At 40.7% G+C, this 23,230-nt stretch overlaps 2 protein-coding genes across 2 annotated transcripts; one reads left to right on the top strand and one right to left on the bottom strand.

Annotated features, from left to right (window-relative positions):
• The first annotated feature begins 48 nt into the window (after nucleotides 1–48).
• On the top strand, nucleotides 49–6,162 carry cdc45 (CDC45 cell division cycle 45 homolog (S. cerevisiae)). The gene is made up of 18 exons (XM_040050775.1): nucleotides 49–99; nucleotides 210–269; nucleotides 668–760; nucleotides 1,008–1,145; nucleotides 2,167–2,313; nucleotides 2,410–2,468; nucleotides 2,554–2,602; nucleotides 2,698–2,759; nucleotides 2,854–2,904; nucleotides 3,651–3,770; nucleotides 3,883–4,014; nucleotides 4,106–4,204; nucleotides 4,285–4,446; nucleotides 4,549–4,687; nucleotides 4,768–4,851; nucleotides 4,963–5,081; nucleotides 5,579–5,655; nucleotides 6,041–6,162. Exons 1-18 carry the CDS (start codon nucleotides 49–51, stop codon nucleotides 6,103–6,105), a joined length of 1,707 nt encoding a protein of 568 aa, XP_039906709.1. The 3' UTR covers nucleotides 6,106–6,162.
• Nucleotides 6,163–19,748: 13,586 nt separating this feature from the next.
• On the bottom strand, nucleotides 19,749–21,893 carry cldn5a (claudin 5a). The gene has a single exon (XM_040051131.1). The coding sequence runs from the start codon at nucleotides 21,573–21,575 to the stop codon at nucleotides 20,925–20,927; it is 651 nt and encodes a 216-aa protein (XP_039907065.1). The 5' UTR covers nucleotides 21,576–21,893; the 3' UTR covers nucleotides 19,749–20,924.
• Between the last annotated feature and the right edge of the window lie 1,337 nt (nucleotides 21,894–23,230).

The raw sequence follows: 23,230 nt of genomic DNA, 5'->3' as shown, positions 1-23,230 counted from the left end.
TTAGGCTCGTCTTATTTTAATAGTTTTAATCGACTGACTTCTCTGAAAATGTTCATCGCGGACATAAGAAAAGATTTTTATGAAGTTGTCGCCAACCAGGTAAGGCTAACTCTAACATTAGCCAACATTGCCTAGCAGCTAGGAAACTTAACATCTGAAATCGCAAACTGAAATCGCTTACATTATAAACCTTCTCGTGCTACTTACAGAGAGTCGTGCTCCTGGTGGCACCAGACATTGACGCTCTCTGCGCCTGTAAAATACTGCAGGTAAGACAATAAAATGTTAGCAAGCGGCAGCTCCTGTAGCCTTTGCGTGCACAGTTTTTGACTGTTTTTCCACTGTTGTTTTGCCTCTCTTGTTCTAGTGGCTTTTGTGCATGATGACGAACATTTGCGCTCTTAAACTAAGGTCATTGTAGAGGGTAAACAGAGAGCATGCTGATTAAATACTTCCAGTTATTATGGACTTTCGGACACCCACCCGTACTGTCATAATGGGGAGGTTACCATCTGTTCATGCATTAACTGAGAATATTTAAAAGTACTGACAGTAGGTTTCAGTAAGTGCTGTTGCGGTTTATGGAGCTTTTTTTTTTTTTTTACTTTTACTGTGTTCACAGTAATTATAAGCTGATGTAAACACTGATTGTTTGTGTCTTCACTAGGCCTTGTTTCACTGTGACCAGATCCAGTATACACTTGTGCCAGTTACAGGCTGGCAGGACCTTGGCACTGCCTTCCTTGAACACAAAGAGCAGGTATACTTAAATAAGACCAGAAGGCTGTGCTGTAAAGCGAGATTGACGTTAACACGTTATTTCAAGCCAGTATGAAGGTGCTTTTAGCTTTTTGAGATCACCATGGAAACCTTTGCTTTTTTTATGCGTTTCTGCTTGAGAACCTGAAGTGGAAAGCTTTGTAGTACACTACTCTGAGCCTGCACATGAATATATGACGGTAAACACTGAACCTTATGTATTGTGTTGACTGATTTTTGTGCTGCAGTTTCGATACTTTGTTCTCATCAACTGCGGAGCAAATGTTGACCTCCTTGAGATGCTGCAGCCAGATGATGACTCCATCTTCTTCATCTGTGACACTCACCGGCCTGTAGATGTGGTCAATGTCTACAATGATACCCAGGTGATGTGCAATGGTTTGCTAATTCGGGCTATATCCCCACTAATAAGTTCACATAGGTTCACAGGCTAGGGTCTACCCCACAGAGCCTCAGAGTAGCACAGGGATTCACTCAAGGCATGAAGTCTGAGAAGAGAAGGATCAGATGGTGTCAGGCCTGTAAGACTCAGCTCAGTGGCAGAAGTTTGATGAGGATGCGGATGCAATGCTCGACCCTACAGCTAAAGGGGACGTAAAAATGAGGTTTCGAACCACGATGACCATGATAGGGAGCATGATAGTGGAGCCGTTTGGAGTGTAAGAAAAAAGAAGGGCCAAGTTGATGCATTATTTTAAAGCAGAAGGGGGAAAAAACAGTTCTGTATATGTGAATTTAAAAAACATCTTCTCACATCATCAGTCTCATCAGTTTGTCTCAAGAGCCAAATAACAACACGCACATTTCCTCCAATTCTATTTGGCGCTGTGTATAATCTGTCCACTGGTATGTGTGTGTTTAACAATATTAACCACTACTTTGCCTGTAGAGCCAGGCTCTTCAGGTGTTTGTCACCATTGCTTAGTCCACAGGGGAATAGGCAAGATAAAAAATTGTAAAACCTTTACAAGCATCAAAGTCCAAAACTTTAGAAATACTTGTTGTTAAAATAAGTCCAAAATACATGAATCGACCATTTTTGCTCCACATTCTCTCCAGCATGCCGGTGAAGTGCCTAGCTAGTTAGGTATAAGATTTTTCTTAATTTCTGTGACTGATAATGTCCAGCGGGCAAAGTTAGCGTAGGGGCCTTTAAATATGTAGATAAAGTCTCCTTTTTGTCCATCAGAACTACAGATGGAAGTACTCTTGTGTTATTGTGCTGTACTGTATTTGCAATCTGGTACAAAACATCAAATAGTTCATTATCTTTATGCATTTCACTGTAAACAATGATCCATTTGCACCTGAAGTTCAAGATTAACAATACTCCCACTTGTTTGTGGAAGTGAGCGTTACATTAACTCTCTGTCTTCTGCTCAACAGATTAAGCTGCTCATCAAACAGGATGACGACCTCAGCGTGCCGTCGTATGACGATATCTTTCGAGATGAAGATGAGGAAGGAGAAGACTCTGGAAATGAGAGCGATGAAGGCTCAGAGCCGTCTGGGAAACGCAGAAGATTTGATGAGGTACGTATTAAACTGAGTCGGTGCTGCCCGCAGGGATGAACTGGTAGCGTGAACTGTAAAGGCTATTACATTGGGGCTGTGGTCCTGTGTTTGCAGGGGGCTGTCGAAAGGAGAATTGAAAGGCAGCGAGCCAAGAGGGAGTGGGAGGCTCGAAGGTGAAGTGTTTTTACTTAGTTGTTTGGTTCTTTCTGTGCACAGCACAATAGTTGAATGCATGCTTACCTTTCATTAATTTCACAGGAGGGAAATCCTGTTTGACTATGAGCAGTATGAATATCACGGCACCTCGGTGAGTTTTGACAACCTCACATAAGTAATATAAGAACATTAATGTTACCTGAATTTCTGAATGAACTCCGGAATTTTCATTTGTTTTCCTGTCAGGCTGCGATGATGTTTTTTGAGCTTGCGTGGGTTTTGACTAAAGATACCAAGGATATGCTGTGGTGAGCTTTCTGAGGAGATGTCATCTTTCATGGCAAACAATCTTGAAATACAGTTTATACGGTCTGTTAGATGTGCACTGCTTCTTCTTTGCAGGTGGGCCATCATCGGGCTGACAGACCAGTGGGTTCATGATAAAATCACAAAGTAAGGATGCCCTCAGTTTTACAAAACTATTATCAAAACAATTATAAACCAATTTCCCAAAAGGGGCTCTTTTGGGGCTCTGTTATGAGGGCTCGAAATAAGGTGCCAAATTTTGACCCAATGCTGTGCACTTTGAGTGTCGTGACTCAGTTTGAGTTTAATATATTAAAGTTAAAAAAAAAAAACATCAGCAGATTCTCATGAAAATTGCTTTCCTTGTCTTACTTGATATATAAAAAAGAAATCAGTTGCTTAACAAATTGGCCCTCCTGGAGATATTATTGGACTGGAAGCAGACAAGTTCAGCACATGGACTCTTTAGCGATGGAGCCATGCTCGTGCAGAATGTGCTTGAGCACCGACTTACTGAAATGGGGACGATGTTGCCTCAGCTGAAGGATGTGTTGTTCGGGAATAATGGATATCACAGATATGTCACTTGGCTATATCATGAGCAGTGTTTCACCCCTCATGCTGAACTGTGCTGGTGACCTGCATCCAAAAAGAGGTTTAAATTGTGACGGTTCAGACCACAGGTTTCCACTTTACCTTTAACCCTTACTGTTCAAATATAATATTTCAAAGATTTACCAGTCATTGCACTTTGGGTTCTGTCTGAAATATAAATACAAGGAAACTTTGTGTAAACTGTTCTTTAAAATCACTGCTGATCTCTCTTTTTTTTTCTTTTATATTTCTGCTGAGTTATTTTTTTGTCTGCCTCGCTTCTCTTTTTTCTTTTTTAGTATGAAGTATGTAACCGACATCGCCACTATGCAGCGACACGTTTCCCGACATAACCACCGAAACGAGGATGAGGAGAACTCGCTCTCCATCGACTGTATGAGGATCTCCTTTGAATACGAGTATCCTTAACTCATCTGCCTTGTTGCCTTTACAGATCTTTATGTTTCACCTGATTTCTGCCACACAATTGCTAAAAATTACTGAAAGTCAGAGCCTTAACTGTCTCTTCAGTCTTCGTCTTACCCTTTACCAGCACTGGTCTCTGTATGAGAGCATTTATAATTCCTGTTACACTTCCTGCAGCTTCAAGCTCTGGACCTTAAATGGCCAAAAGAAACTCCAGGAGTTTTTAGCAGACATGGGGTAAAGTGCTTTCAAATCCATGCTTTGTGTGTTAACAAACTTCCTCTTTTTGTTGAGCTGGAATTTGTTTGAAATAAAATTTGTGTTACAGACTGCCGCTGAAACAAGTGCGTCAGAAATTTAACTCCATGGATATGTCGATCAAAGAAAACCTGAGGGACGTCATTGAGGAGTCCTCCAATAAATACGGGTATGTATTTGAATGGCAAACACTGACTCCTCATCCAGTCTGCTTTTCCCTGTTTTACTCCCATTTCTCCTCTTCATCAGTATGAAGGACATCCGCATCCAGACGTTTGGCGTTCACTTCGGCTTTAAGAACCGCTTCCTGGCCAGCGACATGGTGCACGCTACTGCTGCCTTGCTGGAGAGTGCTGAGAAAGATGACAGCGAGACTGACAACTTCATCAAGGCTCTCGATGCCCTTTCTAGGTGTGCAAAGGAAACTAAGTTCACTGTTCAAAGACTTAATTTGCTCACATTTCCTTTAAAAATGTCTTCTTCTTTTTTTTTTCTTTTGTTTTCTCTGTGCAGGAGCAACATCGATCGTCTGCATTCGGGTATTGAGCTAGCGAAGAAGAAGCTGATTGCCATCCAGCAAACGGTCGCCAGCTGCATCTGCACCAACCTCATCCTGTCGCAGGGACCCTTCCTCTACTGCTACCTCATGGAGGTGCGAGTGTTTGGATGCCTGAGATGTGCATGCTTTCAATTTTTTTAGCCATATATCCTATTCACATCCTCTCTTTGTAGGGAACACCTGACGTGAAGCTGTTCTCCAAGCCCATGGCGCTAACGCTGCTCTGCAAGTACCTCCTGAAGGCTTTTGTTCATTCGGTGAGTGTCTGAACGCGATCGGGACTGATTCACAATGTAGACGGAGGTTCACTGAAATCATAGTTATTCAAGTCTCTCTGCTCTTTCACTCACGGTGTCTTGGCCAATTAGACGAGAAATAAACGCTGCAAACTGCTCCCGCTCGTCATGGCTGCCCCCAAGGATGTGGAGAAGGGAACTGTCATTGTTGTGGGAATCCCACCAGAGTCTGAGACGTCCGACAAGAAGAAGTAAGTTTTTCAGTAGCTGCTTTTTGAAAGAGATCAGAGTCCACAAATCTCGGCAGGACCTAATCTCAACAACTCGGAGCCTGCTGGAGATGTACGGATATAAAAGTTCACCAATGTGAGCTGATTTTTGTCCATGCAATGCTCTAAAAGTCAAAACCAGAGTCTTCAAGTGGTCTCTGAGGTTAATGGTGACCCTGTGTATGTGATATGTGAGGCCTGTGTATGTGATATGTGAGAAGAGTTATAAATTAGAAGCCTTGCAGCAGCATTCTGAACAACCTGCAGACGTTCCAGGTTCTGTGAAGACGAGCAAATGCTGAATTATAATATTTCAGACACAATTAAATAAAGGCGTGAATATTTTCCAGTTCAGAGCATGACACAGTGGGACTCGAATAACAACTGGTGGCTCTAATTTATTTCCTTTTCACATTTTTCTACCAGTATACAACAATATTGCCTCATTTCCTCCTCTGCGTTTGTTTTTGTCCTTTTAGTTTCTTTGGTCGTGCATTTGAGAAAGCTGCAGAGAGCACGAGCTCCAGGACTCTTCACGACCACTTTGACACTTCAAGTAAGACACAGTAAAGTGTTGTTTGTTTGGTTTTTTTGCTGCTGTGCAGACAGTCAGTGAATTTGCTCTTGCATGTCTGCAATGTGGCCACTAGGTGTCAGCCTAGTCTTTGTTTAATGTGCAATCTGTTTGTCTTGCCATTCTCACCCAAACTGTCAGTTGTGATGCTGTTACTCAGGATTTTTAGTTTAATCTGTCATGTCTCATGTGTGAAAGAATATTTTATAGAATATTCTGCTCATTCCCATCTAAAATATTTATCCAGTTCACCATCATTTTAAAAATCGCAAGCAAAAAAAAACTCCTCCCGGGATGTCAGAACGCTGCTGGATGATTTGTCCTGTTGGCATGTTTTTCTTTCTTATCTGTGTTTTTCTTTCTGCAGTAATTGAACTGAAGACTGAAGACAGGAGCAAGTTTCTGGATGCGCTCATCACTCTCCTTTCATGAGAAACTGAAGCTCTCCCAGGGCGACAGATCAGCTGCTGGTCACATGTGTCAGGCGTGTAAAATGTCACCAGCACCAGAACTTTATCCTTGGTTTTGTTTTTAAGGTTTTAAGTGGTTTTTATGTGTATATTGTACAGTGTTTTTGTAAATGTGTTGTTTTAAATTTGTCTTTTATTCCCGAATGTGAGAAGTTTTAAGTCATTCACATTTTAAACATGTTTAATAAATCATTTTATATAATAGAGACGCGTTGATTTTTATGGCTTTTTTTATTTTTATATGATCAGGCATTAACTTTTTTTTTTTCATACTCTTGCAGTATTTAATTTTTTTACCTTATCTAATGTATGACCACAAAGTCTCGCATTCCTCACGTGTCATTTGTTGAACTTTTAGCATGTCTTGGCTTCGCTGTGGCCTGAGAGAAGTCAGCTGTTTATTTCAAAGCCCGGCCGGCTTTGCTTTCTTTTTCCTGAGAAAATAAACAAAAAAATTACGTGAGGTAAGTTTTTGCGTTAATTTTGCAGAATGGCAGTTTTGAATACCAAAATAGTTTTTAGTCTCATATTTTTAAATAACTCAAGGCATAATTTTAATGAGAACCCATAAAGGTGTCCTTAGTTGCCATATTGTAGTTGTAGTATATACAGAGACTGACGGGTATATTGGTATTTAGAATCAGCTTTAACGTTCAAGTACACATACAAGGACTCGGGCTATTTATGCCCACTTCTCAGTGAAAGAAGCATTTACTTTCACTTGACTGTCAACAGACAGTACATTGCATTATTTATTTTTAATATTAATAAATTGAGTTTGTTATATTACAACAGTTGGGTGAGTTTGTACACTGCATAAACAGAGGAAACAAAAGAGTTTTTAAAAAAATGCAAAATGTTTGTGTCAGAATAAAGCGCAGGCAAATATTTAACAGTAAGAAACTCTGGAAATAATGAAAACTTTAATACGGCAATTATTGTTAAAAAAAAGGATGTACCAACTAATAACAAAAATTCTACTATTGCAGTATTTTGTGGTTATTTAACTCAAACTACAAATTTAAAGACTTTCAAATCATATGTGAAACTTTAACACCTTTCAGTGTTGAAGTTTTACATATTACTGTATTACTGTCAATGCTTCCATAGGAGCAGCCAGGTGCCCCTAATCAAATGCACTTTAATACCTAACTGTGCACACCTTTATAAGCAGAGATGTATTAGTTTGATGGTCTGCAGCATTCAGGTAAGACATCAGGAATGAGAAGCCCAATAGTCTGAGATGGGTTATATGGCTAGGTGAGAAGCTTTAACAAGAGGAAAATTGTCAAGACAGTACAATTAGAAAAAGACTGAACAAGAATGGTTTGTTTGAAAAGATGCGCAGGAGAAAGCCTCCTTTCTGGAAAGAATGATGGCAGGAAGACTTAGGTTTGCAAAGACTTGTGCAACAATGTCCTTTGGACAGGTAAGAGCAAAGTGAAGATGTTTGGCTGTACTGCAAACATGCACAGGGCCATGTTGGGAGACAACCAAACATAATATTAGCACAATCAACTCGTACCAACTGTCGAGCACAGTGGTGGAGGGGTGACCATGAACTTCTCTGTATACCTGCATATTGGGCGATCGTGGCTCAAGAGTTGGGAGTTCGCCTTGTAATCGGAAGGTTGCCGGTTCGAGCCCCGGCTTGGACAGTCTCGGTCGTTGTGTCCTTGGGCAAGACACTTCACCCGTTGCCTACTGGTGGTGGTCAGAGGGCCCGGTGGCGCCAGTGTCCGGCAGCCTCGCCTCTGTCAGTGCGCCCCAGGGTGGCTGTGGCTACAGTGTAGCTTGCCATCACCAGTGTGTGTGTGTGAATGGGTGGATGACTGGATATGTAAAGCGCTTTGGGGTCCTTAGGGACTAGTAAAGCGCTATATAAATACAGGCCATTTACCATTTACCATACTCTGAAGTCAAATGTGAGGTCATCTGTGTAACAGCTAAAGCTTGGCACAAACTGAGTCATGAAACAGCACAATGGGCCCAAGCACAGCAGCAACTGTACTGCCACAGTAAGACCTGTGAGAGCTGTGCATAAACAAAGGGCCACAAACCGCAATGAACTGAAAAAACGCTGCAGACTTTGAATGTATGCAACTCACTTTTTAATGTCTAACATCTGATGCAGTCACGTATCATATGTTGCTTGAGTCGGCACAGTTGAACCTTTTCTGCAGTAGTTACTGTTTCAGGGACAATATTATATTTAATGAAAAACTCTAAAAGTAAATGTTAATGAATACATTTATGTTTTCATATTTGAAATTTCTGCTTTTTGTATTTAAAATATGTATTATTTTAATCACTTTTAAATCTTTTCATACAAATGGTTTCTGAGGGAGATGGAGCAAATTAAAAAGAACCTGCATGCCCAGCAACCTTTTTCTTACAAGGTGGATATAGTGGATTTTAGATTACTTGCTATGCAAAAGCCCAATAAATCCTTTGAATGTAGCAAACCTCACAGATTACTAGAATCAACAAGCACGTCCTGCAGTACTTGTGGTTACAGCCCAAGTCTGCTGGTTATCCAAACTTTAGCAGAAAAGCTAAAGTTTGGATATGAATGATTATGAAAAGCTTCAGGTTGAAGTCCTGAAAACATCAACAGTAGACAAGGTCAGTTTTTCACGATCTGCCACCACACAGTCAGCAGAAACCACCATTAGCTTGTTATTAAGTATTAGTGAGTTTGTTGGGGTGCATGACTTGAGGCTTTACCTAAGGAACCCTTTTCCACTCCTAGGCTATTTAAACTTCACTCATATTTGAAGGAATTACCGCATTTTTAAAACCCTCTTGTGGAAGGTTATCCATCCAGCTGCAGGCAGGAGGCAGGGGGCTGCAAAACTGCTGGGATCAGTTTGGAAAAATCCAGGCGTTATAAGGAAGTCATAAGTCTTGTATCATGAAACAAAGACTTGGCAAAGTGTTTGCTATTGGCAGTGGTCAGTGAAAGGGGTAGAGAAAGGAATCCAAACCGATAAGTCTTTTCATCTTAATCCAGTCTTTTGTTTTGCTGACGCACAACTTGTGGTTCCACCAAAACTCTTCTTACTGTATTTCTATGATTTCCAGTTAAAGCATTGAGGTCCACTAAACTTCACATCTTCTCCTGAGCTCAGCCCGCTCATGTGGGGCAAAGGTGAGAGCACAGCCTTGGCCCACACTTGGGAATGTAGGCCAGGCCTCCTGGTGGTGACTTGCTGCCGCCCTTGAGACTCACTGGAAGGGAAAGGCCTGAGCTGCTCCCAGCAGGGTGATTTAGATCCCTATCGCTCCTGGATCAGGATAAGATCATGAACTTCAGCGTGAAGGGAGTTTGGGTGGTTTTGCAGGAAAATCCGGAGTGAGTAGCAGCAGTGGGACGGAAACATGCTGCAGTGGAGGATGTTAAGGCAAACAGTGGTATTGTCAGGAGGGCGTGCACATCACCTTGGTTTAGCTCAGTATCTGCGAGTCATGCTGTTTTCCCTAGGCTGGCTGAGAATTACTTACATCCATAATGACACTGTTTACAGTCACAGCAGAGTGATGTTATCCAGAAGAAATAATGTTACAAACTGTAACTGAGGAAGCAGAGTAGTTTATTTTAAGAGATGTAATTATCATAAATTGCTTCAGCAGCCTTTCTGCTTCCACCGCTGTCTTTGAGTTGATTTATTTATTGCTGGGTAATTAATGTGTTTAAGGAAGACCTGTACGTTTTAGTAGAACAAAAATTTCCAAAAATGTTTCCATGTAAGAGTACCTATAATTTTTTTTTTCTACCAAAAAATAATTATCTTTAGATACAGTAGAAGATGAGAAGAAGACAGGAACCATTGTATGTTTATTTTTAAAATAAACTAATTATATTTGATGTATCTTTAAGTAGCCTGTAAATTTGTGGTATGTTTTATCATTTTTTTACAATAATATTAGGAAGCATAAACTCCCCCATCTCATTATAATTATATATTATTTTGATGTCCATATTACAGGCAGTCCTGATGCGTGTCTGCATTGAAATTCAACCACAAAAACTGAATTTACATTTTGAAAAGTGATGTTGTTTTTGAGGAAAATGGGCACATTATAAGTACATATAAGTATATCCCGTAATTATCAACTTCGAGGTGTTTTAGAGGAAAGAAGGTTTCTCTGTGTTACACTGTAATTATACTGCATTTCTAGGGTTGCAGGCTGTATTACTGAGTAATTTAACCTTCCAGTTTTACACTGTAATTACTCAGGATTGTAAGTTTGAAGACCTTATTTCTGCATAGCCCAACCTCCCCAACTTGAAAAATAATTACAAAGTATTATTAGGGGCATGAATTGTAACATAGACTAGTCTAACCACCCTATTTTACATTGTATTTACACAGGATATATTAAAAACATGCAGACTTTATTATAAAGTAGCCTAACGTCCTATATTACATTGTAATTACAGACACATTTTTGCTGCTCGTGTTATATTTTCAAGTAGAATAACATCCTCATGTTGCATTATAATTCCACAGTACGTTTTGGGGACCGGGCTGTATTAACAAGTAGCCTCCATCAACACCTCTTTTCTTGGACTGTAATTACACTGCACTTTTAGGGGCATGGGGTGTATCGCTGAGTTGCCTGACCTCATAGTTTTGCATTGTAATTAAACATGTTTGGTGCCACCTGATATTGAATTAAAAGGGCTTATATTTGAATTTAAATTGTCTATTTTTAATCATTTCAGTTGCTCTGATTTTCATTCGCACAAAAAATTCAGTTCTCCAAATATGTATGTATTTGTTTAATTACAATGTAAGCTGGGCAGGTTAGGTTACTCAATAATATAAGCCTTATAAGAAAGTAAAAAAATACCCCACAGTTACTAAAATGTTTACAGTATAATTTGTTTCTTCTATCTTTTGAAACCTCCTGTTTTTACCCTCCTTGTTCTGCTGTGCAACTAAATCACTATTTGAAGCTGCTGTAAACTGCGCCCTAATTCAGAAAAACCAGATGGTAATTTCCAGGAAATTACACAATACATCATGGGCTTTATTATAAATTGCTAGCACCTTTCTCTGTAGTTTGTTATGCATTTATACATTGTTATTTACATGTTGTTACAAGGATGGAGACATGACAACGTTGCAAATAACGAGATCTGCTCAATGGATGTTCCCGCGGCACATCCACCTGTTTGGCCTTCTCCCCCTCAGCCATCAATCACTTTGCTCTTCACCACCCCCCTCTTGCACCTCTGGTGAAGTGGGGCCACTGCCCTTTACGCTGCTCTGCATACGAGGAATGTGGCACGTTACAGACCAGACACACACACACACACACACTGAGGAAAACAACTCCCCAAAGGCAGGACCATACAGTCAATGTGTAAATGTGCAGAAGAGATTTTTCAAGGCTTCACACAAACAGTACTGTTGCCTCAACAGGACTGAGCTGCTTAGTGGGGCTTTGTGGGATGTTGGTGGAGTAATGATGTGGGTGATGGGAGAGGGGTGAGGTGGGGGGCTGATACAGTATTTTCTGACTTTTATGATACACTGTTATGATCTACATTTAAAAACTCCATACAACTTTTATGTTTAAGCGTAGTGTTTCAGTTTTGCCATAACAAGGGCTCGCTAATCCTTTAATAAACTTTAATTCACATAATCAGTTACATACACATATCAGTAACACACATAAACATTGCTAACTGCACAATTTTTAGTGTGTTTGACATTTCTGCACTCATACTTCTTTCTTATCTGCTGACATGTACACAAATACCACTGGCTCTGGTTGTGTTGGCCTTCTCCATTCATTTATTGGTCCGCTTGATGTATAGGCATTCCTGATCCTAGCAAATTCTAATTACTTTGGTTAATCAGACTTTTTATCTAGTGCCACGGCACACTTGTTTCATTAATTACTTACATGCTGGTTGATACCATAAGTAGTTCCTTTTGTTTTACCTGCTCGTGTCCTTTCTTTAAATAAACTCTCAGAAATCTGCACATTCATCAAAATCCATAAAAAAGGAGCACCAGCTGTTTTTACTCCTGTTCCTTCTCTGTCTTTGACAATCCTCCGGACAGCCAGAGACTTAGAGTCTCTCCGTCATGCTGTGAGCAGATCGTGATCCACAGTCCTATACGAACTTTTTACACAAACTCAACAGTACAAATATCATCACCTTAAAACCTTTATTTCCTGCACTGCTTCTGCTGCTTTCGTCTCACCCTGTCAGCCCACAGCTGCCCTTAATGATCCCTAACCCCTACGACCTTTAACCTCTTCAAACCCTCTCACAGTTGGCGGTGTTATTTCCTGAATTGGTCTGTTCTCTTTTGTTTTAAAATGCTTTCAAGCAAAAGAGATTAGCAGCAAAGATATGACGCAGGGCCTGAGAGGTGCTTCTGGGCCTTCAGTTGATCAGTCTACTGTTTATTGAATCCTCATCAGAAATGATTCGAATAACTAAGCAAGATGGAGCTGGAGAAAAGGCTGAGGAATGCCAAATTACACAAGAACTGGACTGAATCTCAATGAAAACAGGCCTTACGGAGTGATGACATTTTGAAATTTTTGGATCACATTTCTGTCAGTGTGAACAGAAGAGGTCAAGAGAGAGGCACAACATGAGTGTCTGCAGCCATCTGTAAATCACGATGAAGTGTCTGTCATGTTTTGAGGCCAGTTGTGGATGTTGTCAAAATTGATGGAATTATGAATGCAGAAAGAAAAAGGTTGCTTTTTGTCCGCCACGCAGTATTATTTGAAAAGGGTCTGATTGGAAACCGCCTAATTTTTCAGTATGGCAATGTTCCCAAACACCGCCAATGCAACTAAAGCACACCTGGATAAAAAACACACACACTGGAGCACTATCAGTTGTGGACTGGCCTCCTCGGAGCCTCGACCTCAACATTACTAAAGCAGTGTGGGATCAACTTGACAGAGACTGAAAAGGCTGCCAAAGAAGAAGAGCCTTGAAGGTCCTTCAAGAAGCCTGCAGATAGCTTAGTGCCGGCTGTGTTAAAGAACTTGCTGGTCATACTTTTAATATTGACTTTTAAGCTCGTTAGAATTGAAACTCTGCTTTATATACTGTATTTCTACGTATGCACCTTTACCCATTTTAGAATATAACCACGATAACTACACTAATACAAGGTCTGTTTATGTATAAATATGCTTTCCACAGGATTTTTTTTTTTAGCATTGCGTAGAAAACCCTAATCTGCATGACATTCCTGTTACATTTGTGTGTTTGCACACTGGGATGTCAAGCAGAAAAACTGAAGGGAAGTTGAAGGAGGGCAGGCTCAAACACAGTCGGGTGTGATGAGAGTGTCTTTTTTTTTTTGCCATTTCCTGTGGTGGGTGGCTCAGTCATGCAGGACACCCTTTAATGGATAACAAGCAGAACAACTTTCTTTCTTCAAAATAACCTATGGTCCCCTGAACACAGACAGAAAGCTCAGGAAGAGAAAGACAAAAACAAAACACACACTAACATGAGTTTCCTTGTTCTACCTTTAATTTTTCCACATATCAAATTGAAGTTTTTTTCTTTTCAAGAGTGCCAAGTTTTCCTGCAAGATGTAATTAGTGTAGAAACAATACACTTTGTGCATCTAAATCCTGATCCTGTTTGTGTACGTGGTTTAGATAGTGTTTGTTTACTAAACCACTGATTGCCATATCCTATGTTTGAACGGGAGTCCAAATAGAAGCCAAAGTTAAAGTACTGCCTGTATCGCAGCCCTTTATAGCAACAGGAGTAATAAACAGTGCTGGTGGTGACATAACATACGTTTTGCTAACCATGCCAAATCAGAAATGTCTCCTGATCACACCCAGACATTCCTCATGCTGCCAGCACTCTTCATCTCAGCAGAGGGCTGCCATTCACTACTTTAACTCATCCATCTTACCCACTCGTATATGTGTGCGATGAAGTTTTTATGTGTCCAGGTATTTCGAATGTCCATTTGAAGATATACCGAAACATGATCTCACCCAGACTGGCATGGAAGGAGTAGAGACTCCCTGTTTGAATTTCTCCCCGCTCATATTTTTGAGATACAACCATCCCTGTGCTCTCTGTTTATCGCACTTTTAAGAAAACACTCGCTGTAGAAATGTTGTTGGCTTGTCTTAAATTATACATGAAAATCTAAATATTGTGTCATTTTTGGGAAAGTGAGATTAAATATTTGGCATGCCTTTTTGTAAATATTGAGATTTGAAGGGTTAAAGTTTTAAAGGTTTAGATGCTTTTTCGGGGGGTAAGTGGGAATAATCTGTGACATATTTTTAATTGATATGATGAACCTGTTGCTTGTTAACACATCAAGCAAATACAGATTTGAAAGGATAATTCGCTTTATCATACATTTACCAGCAGGTAATAGTTACTGAAAGTTCTTGTCCAGTAGAATTTGATATTTATGGACCTACATAATGCATCTTCTGATTTCTTAAACATGCCACAGTATTCCTGTTTAAAATGGGAGAGCTGTCTACATAGTTTTTACATGATGTATACATAAGGATTTAAATATTACCAATAAAGTAAATGCATCAATAGAATTTGGAGGTCGAATTATCCCTGAATTATGTCATAGATAAACATTTTAACAACCTATTAAATAACACATGTTAAATCTGTTTTTCACAACCTTATCTGAGCTTTATCAAATGTACATTGAGCAAAATACAAAATTCTTTAATGTTTTATTTAAGTTGCAAAATCGGTTCAGGCAAATAATTCTCTATATGGCTTTAAATACACATTTCCTTCCAGATATTTGAGATATTTGATACATTTTAAAAGTTTTAGAAGTTTGGGGATTTCAAATATCATTGTACTTGTATCAATACAAGTACATAAACAGAGTGCTCAAAGATACTGCAAAAAAACCAAGAGCTTCAGCTCATATCCTGCCAGCTTCAGTTAGCACAATAAATGTTCATGACGGTGCGATTACAAGAACCCTGAACAGGCTATGGTTTAAAAGGGTTGCCAGGAGAAAGTCTCTTGCATGAGAGCACAGCTAGGGTTTGCAAAATAACATCTGAACAAACCACAAGACAATGTCCTTTGGACAGCTGAGACCCAAGTAGAGATGTCTGACCATAATGCACAGTGCCGGATTTGGAGAAAACCATAACAGCACGAACACCTCATACCAACGGTCAAACATGGTGGTGAAGGGGGTGATGATTTCAGCTTGTTTTGCAGCCACTGGCCATGGGCACCTGGCAGGCACTGAGCTGACCGTGAACTCCTCTGTATTCTAAAGTATCATGAGGTCATATGTGATGATGTCTGTCTGATGTCTGTGAATGTTCTCAGTCATCCACATCATCATAGTCTAAGGAACTTGGAAAGAAAAGTGTCTGGACTTCTTTAAGTTTATGTTTCCTTGAAGACTTTTCACCTCTCATCAGCTCTATCAGCTGTCAGCTAATGCTTGGCCCAGACTGTCATGCAACAGAAGAATGATCCGAAGCACAGCACCAAATAAAAGCACAGCTGAAAATAAAAAGAATCGAGGTGATACAATTAAGTCCAGACTTCAACCTGACTGAAAAATTGTGGCTCATCTTAAATGAGCTGCGCAAAAACAAATACCTGCAAAACTCAATGAACCAAAGTAGATTTGACTCCATAGAGTCCTGTGATAACTTTCTTTTTCATGTGTCTGTATATACGTGCATACAGGTTATTTTTCTGCAAACTGTTTGAGGTATATGATGCTGTGGCTCTGAGCACATAGTTCTCTTGATAGGACCTTCTGTTTGTGACATGCAGCCCATCAAAAGAAAGTTGGCTCAAAGGGAGACTGGCCTTAAAGATTAAGGAGCTAAAATAGTTTGTCTTGGGCAGAGGATGAGATCAGGGGCTGCACCAGTGCAAGAAAAAAAGGATTATTTTGAGTTCTGAATCATGTTAAGCTCGTCTAAAAGAGAAGCAGGAAATGAATACAATATGCTCATTTTAAATGCTGGACTTAGCCCCTACAGTATAAAAATGGGTGAATTTATTTTTAACTATTCTCCTCATAAAAGCAACATTTGATAATTTCCCTTGTACCCTTAATGACGAGCTTCGACACCTCAGTATTTACCAATAAAGACGTGACTTGACCTTGACATTAGTAGTTTCCAGGTAGCTACATAGGCAGAGAGACACCCAAACTAACTTCTGATGCACATCCAGTCTTTTTGCTCAATAAGCAGGCCTGAAACACTAGGTTCGGAAAAACCATTTCAAGGGTTCCTTCTAGTTATCTTTCAAGGGGTAAAGAGATAAAGGGATTTGTCCTTTTCCCGGTAAAAGATAAATCACGTATCCCTATTTTCCAGATTTGACCTGATGTTTGTTTACATGTGATAATGTCTTTGCTGTTCTGTGAAGCACAAAAAGTAAACAAACTTAACATCTTCACTTTTACATAATCCAGATGGATATTTTAATGTTTGAGGAATGTCTGTTCTCAACCCACAGATGAGCAATTATATGTTAGGATTGCATCAAACCACTAACCTAGCATAAAACAGAGGGTTGTCATATGCAAACGCATACATTTATCTGTACCTGTGTTTGTGTGTTTGTGTGAATACTGAAGCCTAGGGAGTAGTTTACCCAAACCACAGGGCTCCATCTACAAACACACACACACACATTACACTTCTACTCCTTCTCCTCCTCTCCGCACCCTCCATGTTCCTTCCTGTTCCTGTTTCCTGTTCTGCTGTCCCCCTGCACAGGAAGCCTGGTCGTGCTACTGGACTCTGACAAAAAGCCGTGAGTCAAGCTGTAAACTTTCTGGACACACTGGAGGAAAGAACGTGGAGTTTTGTTTTGTTTTTTCTGATCTCCATCTCCATCTAGCTCTCTCATTGTTTCTCAAACAAATGACTCATGGGGTCTTTAACTCTATGTACAAAGCCACATTTGTCCTCCACGTTTAACCACCTGCAGACTCTTGGCTTTGCTGTCTGTGAGTAAGCTGTGTCCAGCTGGGAGGTCTGTAGATTGTATGCACCTGCTGGCTCTGGTGCAAGTCTTACTCAGTCAGTAAAAGCATTACTCAGTTCTCTTGTTTTGTGACTCGTTTACACTGCTTTGGAGGCTTTGTAATATCATTGTCCTGTAATGTTAAGTTTTAAAGTGACCAATCGTTCCAAGAGCCGTTATCAGCTGGTGTGAGGAGCTCAGACTGAGGGTTGTGACCCTGATCCGAAGTTTGAGGCTCGGCTTTGATTAGATCATGCCTGATCAGTGGAGGGAGCCGATCTGCAGCCTGACCCGTGACCAGCTCCAGAGGTCAAGGTTCAAGCCATGAGAGTCAACTTCTTAACTCAACCCTGAAAAAACACACGTCGCTCATTCGTGACACAAATCTGAAATCAGCGATCAATCTGATCGCCTTTTGACACGGCCTTAACTGTATGGCCTCTCGCTCACTCGGAGGTCAAGTTTAGTTGTTCTCTGTGTGCTGTGTCATCCGTTTCGCATGTGTTTGTTTGTGTGCATGTTTCAAAACATATGGCAACATTTGCTCTTTGGATAAAACACAATGAAGAAAATATGCTTTTGCTGTCTCAGCCATTTTTGCAGTGACCATTAAAGGCTTTAAGTAAATCCCTCCTTCATCTTCCAGACTGCTGTGGATAGGCTGTGCGTATGTTTGTGTGTGTGTGTATGTGTGTGTGTGTGTGTGTGTGTGTGTGTGTGTGTGTCCATAGTTACTGGAATGTCTGCTAGCCAGGCCTTTTATTAGGCTCATCCATACCACCACATTATAGGCTCCCGTAGCCAGGCAACTGCAGGTTCTGGCTGGTTACAATGGCGAGCGTCCATTGAGTGACGTCGCCGGCCCTATTTGCCTCCCTCCTAAGAGAAATGAGGGCCTTTTTTAAATGTGCACCCCCATTCCAGCTCTTTCAATACTCACACATACATACACTCACTTAACCCGTTACTCACGCAGACAGACACACACACTGTGCTTCGTCACCCTCTGTGAAAATGAGTGGAACTAACAATCTGAAAAAAAAAAAACATCTCACTGAGGCAGAGCACACTGCAGCTTCCCGGGAGTGTCTTTGTGTAGGAAAACCCATGCAGGCCACAAAGTGTGAGCGCTTACTGTAAGCCAGTCTTAGCCTGATTATGTTACTCTGTCTAGTAGAACATGTTTTACTGTGCAACAACATTCCAACTAATACAAGTAGATTAGGTTATGATAATCTGTGCATTTATAGGTAAACATGAAAGTATGATTAACAGTTATTGAAGTTACAAATTACTCACATTTTATTATTTAGACTAAAAGCAAAGGTTGCCATTAAAAACATGGTCATTTTGTTGGATTCATAGTCTAAATTCCAAAGATATTCAGTCTGACATCAATAAATAAAAGCTGTACCATTTACCGTTTGGGAAAAAAGTAATTTTGGTGATCTCAAACCAGCTATCAGAGATCTTGGAGTGACGTTTTGTGGCGAGTTTTCACTGAATTCTGATGTTAACAGTTGACTAATTTCACAAATGCAGTCCTATTATATCTAAATGTGAAATGGAGTTTGTTATTCCTGCTTTTATTTCCTCTCACCTTGACTACTGCAGCTCACTGCCTTCTCCTCGGGTTGTCTAGCACTCATACAAAATGCTGCTGCAAAGCTCCTTACCAGCTCCTCCATCCTTCAGCTCCTCACATCACACCTCTGCCGATCTCACTGCACTGGCTCCAGAATCCAATTCAAAGCTTAGGCTTTCCTCTTTGGGAGTCTGCATGATGAAGCACCCACTTTTGCACACCTCACCGGGACTCTCAGGTGTTGATCAGGACTAGGGATCAAGACTAAAAACTAAACGTGACAGAGCCTTTGCAAGTGTGAGCCCCCGCTCTCTTTGCAACACTCTGCCCTCCTGTGTCCAATCGATGAGCAGTTTTTTTTTTATCAGTTTCTTATTGAACTTGTGCTTTTTTCATATCTTTCAGAAAATGCAAGTAAGTAGACCTTGAAATGGAAATATTCTATCAAACTTATAGATGAGGACCTTGTGATATGGTTGAACATGCTGGAAACTTGCTGTAGTCTCAGTGAAACCTTTGTTGTTTTCTTAACTGCATATTCAACCCTCAATTGTGGGCACCCTGAGTCTCTGATGATAATTTTAATCTACCATGAAGTATTTCTTATGTGTGTTACTAGAGGTCCACTGATCGCCCTCTATCCTGACTGTATGCAGCCTCTCTGCGTGGCCATATTTTGAACTTTTAAGAGGGCATATGACCTGCTAAGATTCGTAAGTCACCAGCAAAACAAGTATGCATAAGCTTCTGTAATCCAGTCACAGTTCTAAATCAGAGAGCTGTTATTGGAATATCTTGTGTATTTTTCCACTGTTTAAATAGGACTGTAACTTCATCACCTTAATATACCAAAGTAATCCCCAGTGTTTTGAGTAAATTCCTCGCCTGTGAAGTAAGTAAACTAATTGCTCTGTACCAATTTGTCATGGAGCCCGCCTATCTTAGCACCTTGGTGGAAGAAGATGTGAAGACTTATGAATGAATGGAGTGACTTGCAGGACAACGATTGCAGCAGCTTCTCCACAGCTTTAATTTGAACGTCTTTCACTGACTGCGGATGAGGAGTGGAGGGGAGGTGGTCTGAAGGGGGGTGGGGGTATTGTGAGTTGAACAGCAGAGCCCCACTCTGGCTGAATGGGTATTGTCATCTGGATTTCTATGGCTAACCAAAATACTTTCTCCCGCCGTGGGGGTTGGTTTATGGATTCATGATGGGAACGGCAAGTCTTACACACAGCTATGGAGGGCACTCCTGCCCCTGCAGACCATCATAACTCAGACTTTAGCACTAAAAAAACACTTCAAATGAGGATTATATACAATATATTCAGTTTAATCTTAATAAAATGAAACAGTATTGCATCTTCAGATACATGAATATGGAATCATTACATCAAACATCAATAACAGAAAACAAAGTTTATTTCTGGAAATTGTGAAAAAACAAAAGACTTCCTGCAATGAAGGGAAAAGTTGCAGGTTCTCGAGACTGTAGCCTACACTGCATCTGTTGCACATTTTCATGTCACATATAGGCCAAATCTCCAGAATCTACAGGTCCAAAATAAGAGCAAGCCTCAAAGCCACCCCACTCCTATTAACTTCTGAGCAAAACAAAAGTTTATCTGAGATTTATGAGGGCTTTGACACAACATTTTACTTTGACATTGTTGTCAATTGTCCCCCTAAAGGAAACTGGTCTTTGAACGCGTGGGAGTGCAAACATTCTCAGTTACTGTACAAGGTTGTGCTGACAATGCACATCAAGGCAAAAGAACAGCCTATATTTTTCGGTGGCTAGAGTTCCTCAATAAAAGAAAAGAAAACAACAACAACAACAACAACATGTAGTTACAGCAGTAAACAATTCAAAATACTAATAATTTCGAGAATTTACAAAGCTGGTACCTAAGAAAGATACTCCTTTTTTATATACGTCGTGAGCTACCTCCTGTAGTTGATAGTCTTTGTTTAATCTCCTGTAGACAGACACATAAAGGACGTGGTCCGAGCGTATTGAAGGGCCAGTGTAAAAACAATAGAGGTGGTTCCACTGATTTTCAAAGTTCAAATTTATGAAAAAAACAAACAAACTGCTGGTGCAAAGATAAAGTCCGTAAAAAACAGTTTTTTCAAAAGCGGCAGGTTCACTATTAGGCGTCACCTCCTGGGAGCCACATAGCTACACATAATTCCTCTTGTCATAGTCCCCGTTCTGCGTGGCGGCTCTTTTGGTCTGTGCGTATTTTACTGAATATCCCGAGTTCCCGCTGGAAGGACAGGAGCAGCACAGCAGCGCTCCTCCGATCAGCAGCAGCGCTGTGGCCGCCCAGCCGATGTAGAGCGCAGCGCCGATCTCCCTCTTCTTGGATGCGGGGACCTGCGGGTTGTAAAAGTCCGATATAATGTTGTTTGCCATCCAGCAAAGGGGCACGAGCACAAACAGGCCACTGAGGATGTAGATCACCCCACCGGCGTTCACCACCCGAGCTTTGATGTACTCAGTGCGGATACAGTTGGTGCACTGTGCCCCCGCAATCACAACCATGAGACCCAGCACTCCCATCACGGAGGAGATGATGGTGAGCGCTCTGGCCGCCTGCAGGTCGTGGGAGAGAGCGAGGACGGAGTCGTGCACCTTGCACTGCATCTGCCCCGTGCTCTGCACCACACACGACATCCACAACCCGTCCCAGAGCGTTTGAGCCACCACGATGTTGGCTTCGATGAAAGCCGTCACCTTCCACATAGGTAACCCGCACGCAACCATCACCAGGAGCGAGCCAATTACGCACATGGAAAGTCCCAAAATCTCCAGTCCGGCCGACACCATTTTCACTCTTGTTATGTTCAGTCAGGTCCGCGTGAAGGTGCTTAAACTCTCCGCTTGTTTCTCTCCTTGAAAGCAAAGTGCGGTTTTTGCTTTTGTCTTCTTCCTTCTCAACTCGATACAGGAGGGTGAGTCGTTAGTCTCGCATCACTCGTTACGTTTACGCAGAGATGTAAGGCAGTAGCTCCCAGTCTCTTTGTTAGCGAGGGGATGTGAAAACAACTGGAATCACAGTCGCACCGGACCACGAATATCTGTGAGGTGGGGTGTGTGGACTCGGAGAGAAACTTTCCTCCAATCCGCTGCGTCCGCATCCTCAAGGGACCAATGAAAGCGCGGGGAAGTTGACCGACTGAATAAAGCGGTCCAGAGCGCATTGTGAGTTTGAACAGTTATTTACAATGAATAGAGGGGGCGGGAGAGGGGTGAAGAGATTTTATGGCAGACCTCTGTGTGCGCGTTAACGTTGTGGAACAGCTGAAGTGCAGTGGTGTGATGAATCACGGCACTTGCTATTGATTCTTCAGACATGGAGGATAATGCAACTTGTCTGTTGGGTATAATTATCATTTCACACCTATTCTCATAGGAATATTATATTTGTCTAACCCATTAGTCAGAAAAGAAGTACAAATCTGACTTTTAAATATGTCCACTTATCTTTGAAGTACAAGTACAACAAGAGTTTTTTTTTAATGCTTTTCTTTATTGCTGTTGTTTTTTCTTAATTTCACCTTCATCTTCAGTCAATCGTTTGCAGTCAACTTGCACTTTTAAATAGATTATTTTAAGTTCATAAACTATCTACAGCTAATTTTATATGTTTAGTGTTTGGACTGGAGGGTTTGCGCCCAATGACTGCAATGAGTTGACTTTTCCTGTCAAGTGCCCTTGGTGGCGCAGGCAGATTTCAAATTCTAAAAGCCTCACATAGGATTCATACAGTCCTACCAGCACAAAGTGGAATTTTACTCCAGGATATGTTCAGTGTAGCAGGCTTGATTTGAACTTGGGAGAACTTTTAATCTGCTTAAGGTGGTACTACCAAAATATAACTCTCAGTGAAAGAATTGTCTTGGCTGAGGGATTTTAAATAACAAATACAACAAGTAGAGAAGTACTTTATTTTTTTAAAAGGCCAAATGAATAGAAATCAAAATCATTAGTAAATGTGTTACAACACTGTAGGTAGGCCCAGGGACCCACTGGATAACTTCTGAAAATATGAAGAGTGACGTCAATTTAGGATTTTTATTTTTCATTTTATTTTCACAAGTTTTATAGCTTTTCTTCCTGATAAAGAACTCCCTCATAGCCATTCATACAAGACCAAAGTAATTAAGTAATAGATAAACAATTAACTGAAAGAAAAGTTCTTGTTCTTTCACTTAGAATCGAATTATGTACGATGTAAAATGAGTGTGACATCCCTGATATAGGCAATAGCCTACTTTCTTATGCAAAAACCATCACAAACATAGCAAAAAACATACTTCTTTATCTTTTAATGTCAGTTTTTTGCACTGCACTGTGCACTTCATTTTAATGATTTTTAATGCCATTTGATATTTGCTGTGCTTTCCCCCCTACATTTTCTAAGTCATATTTACATCTATTTTCCTGTTTTACTTTATTGTATAATAAAGTAAAATAAAACA

The sequence above is a fragment of the Simochromis diagramma genome, unplaced genomic scaffold, assembly GCF_900408965.1.
Source record: "Simochromis diagramma unplaced genomic scaffold, fSimDia1.1 OVJJ01000131.1, whole genome shotgun sequence".
Classification (NCBI taxonomy): Eukaryota; Metazoa; Chordata; class Actinopteri; order Cichliformes; family Cichlidae; genus Simochromis; species Simochromis diagramma.
This window is presented reverse-complemented; position numbering and strand designations above follow the sequence as displayed.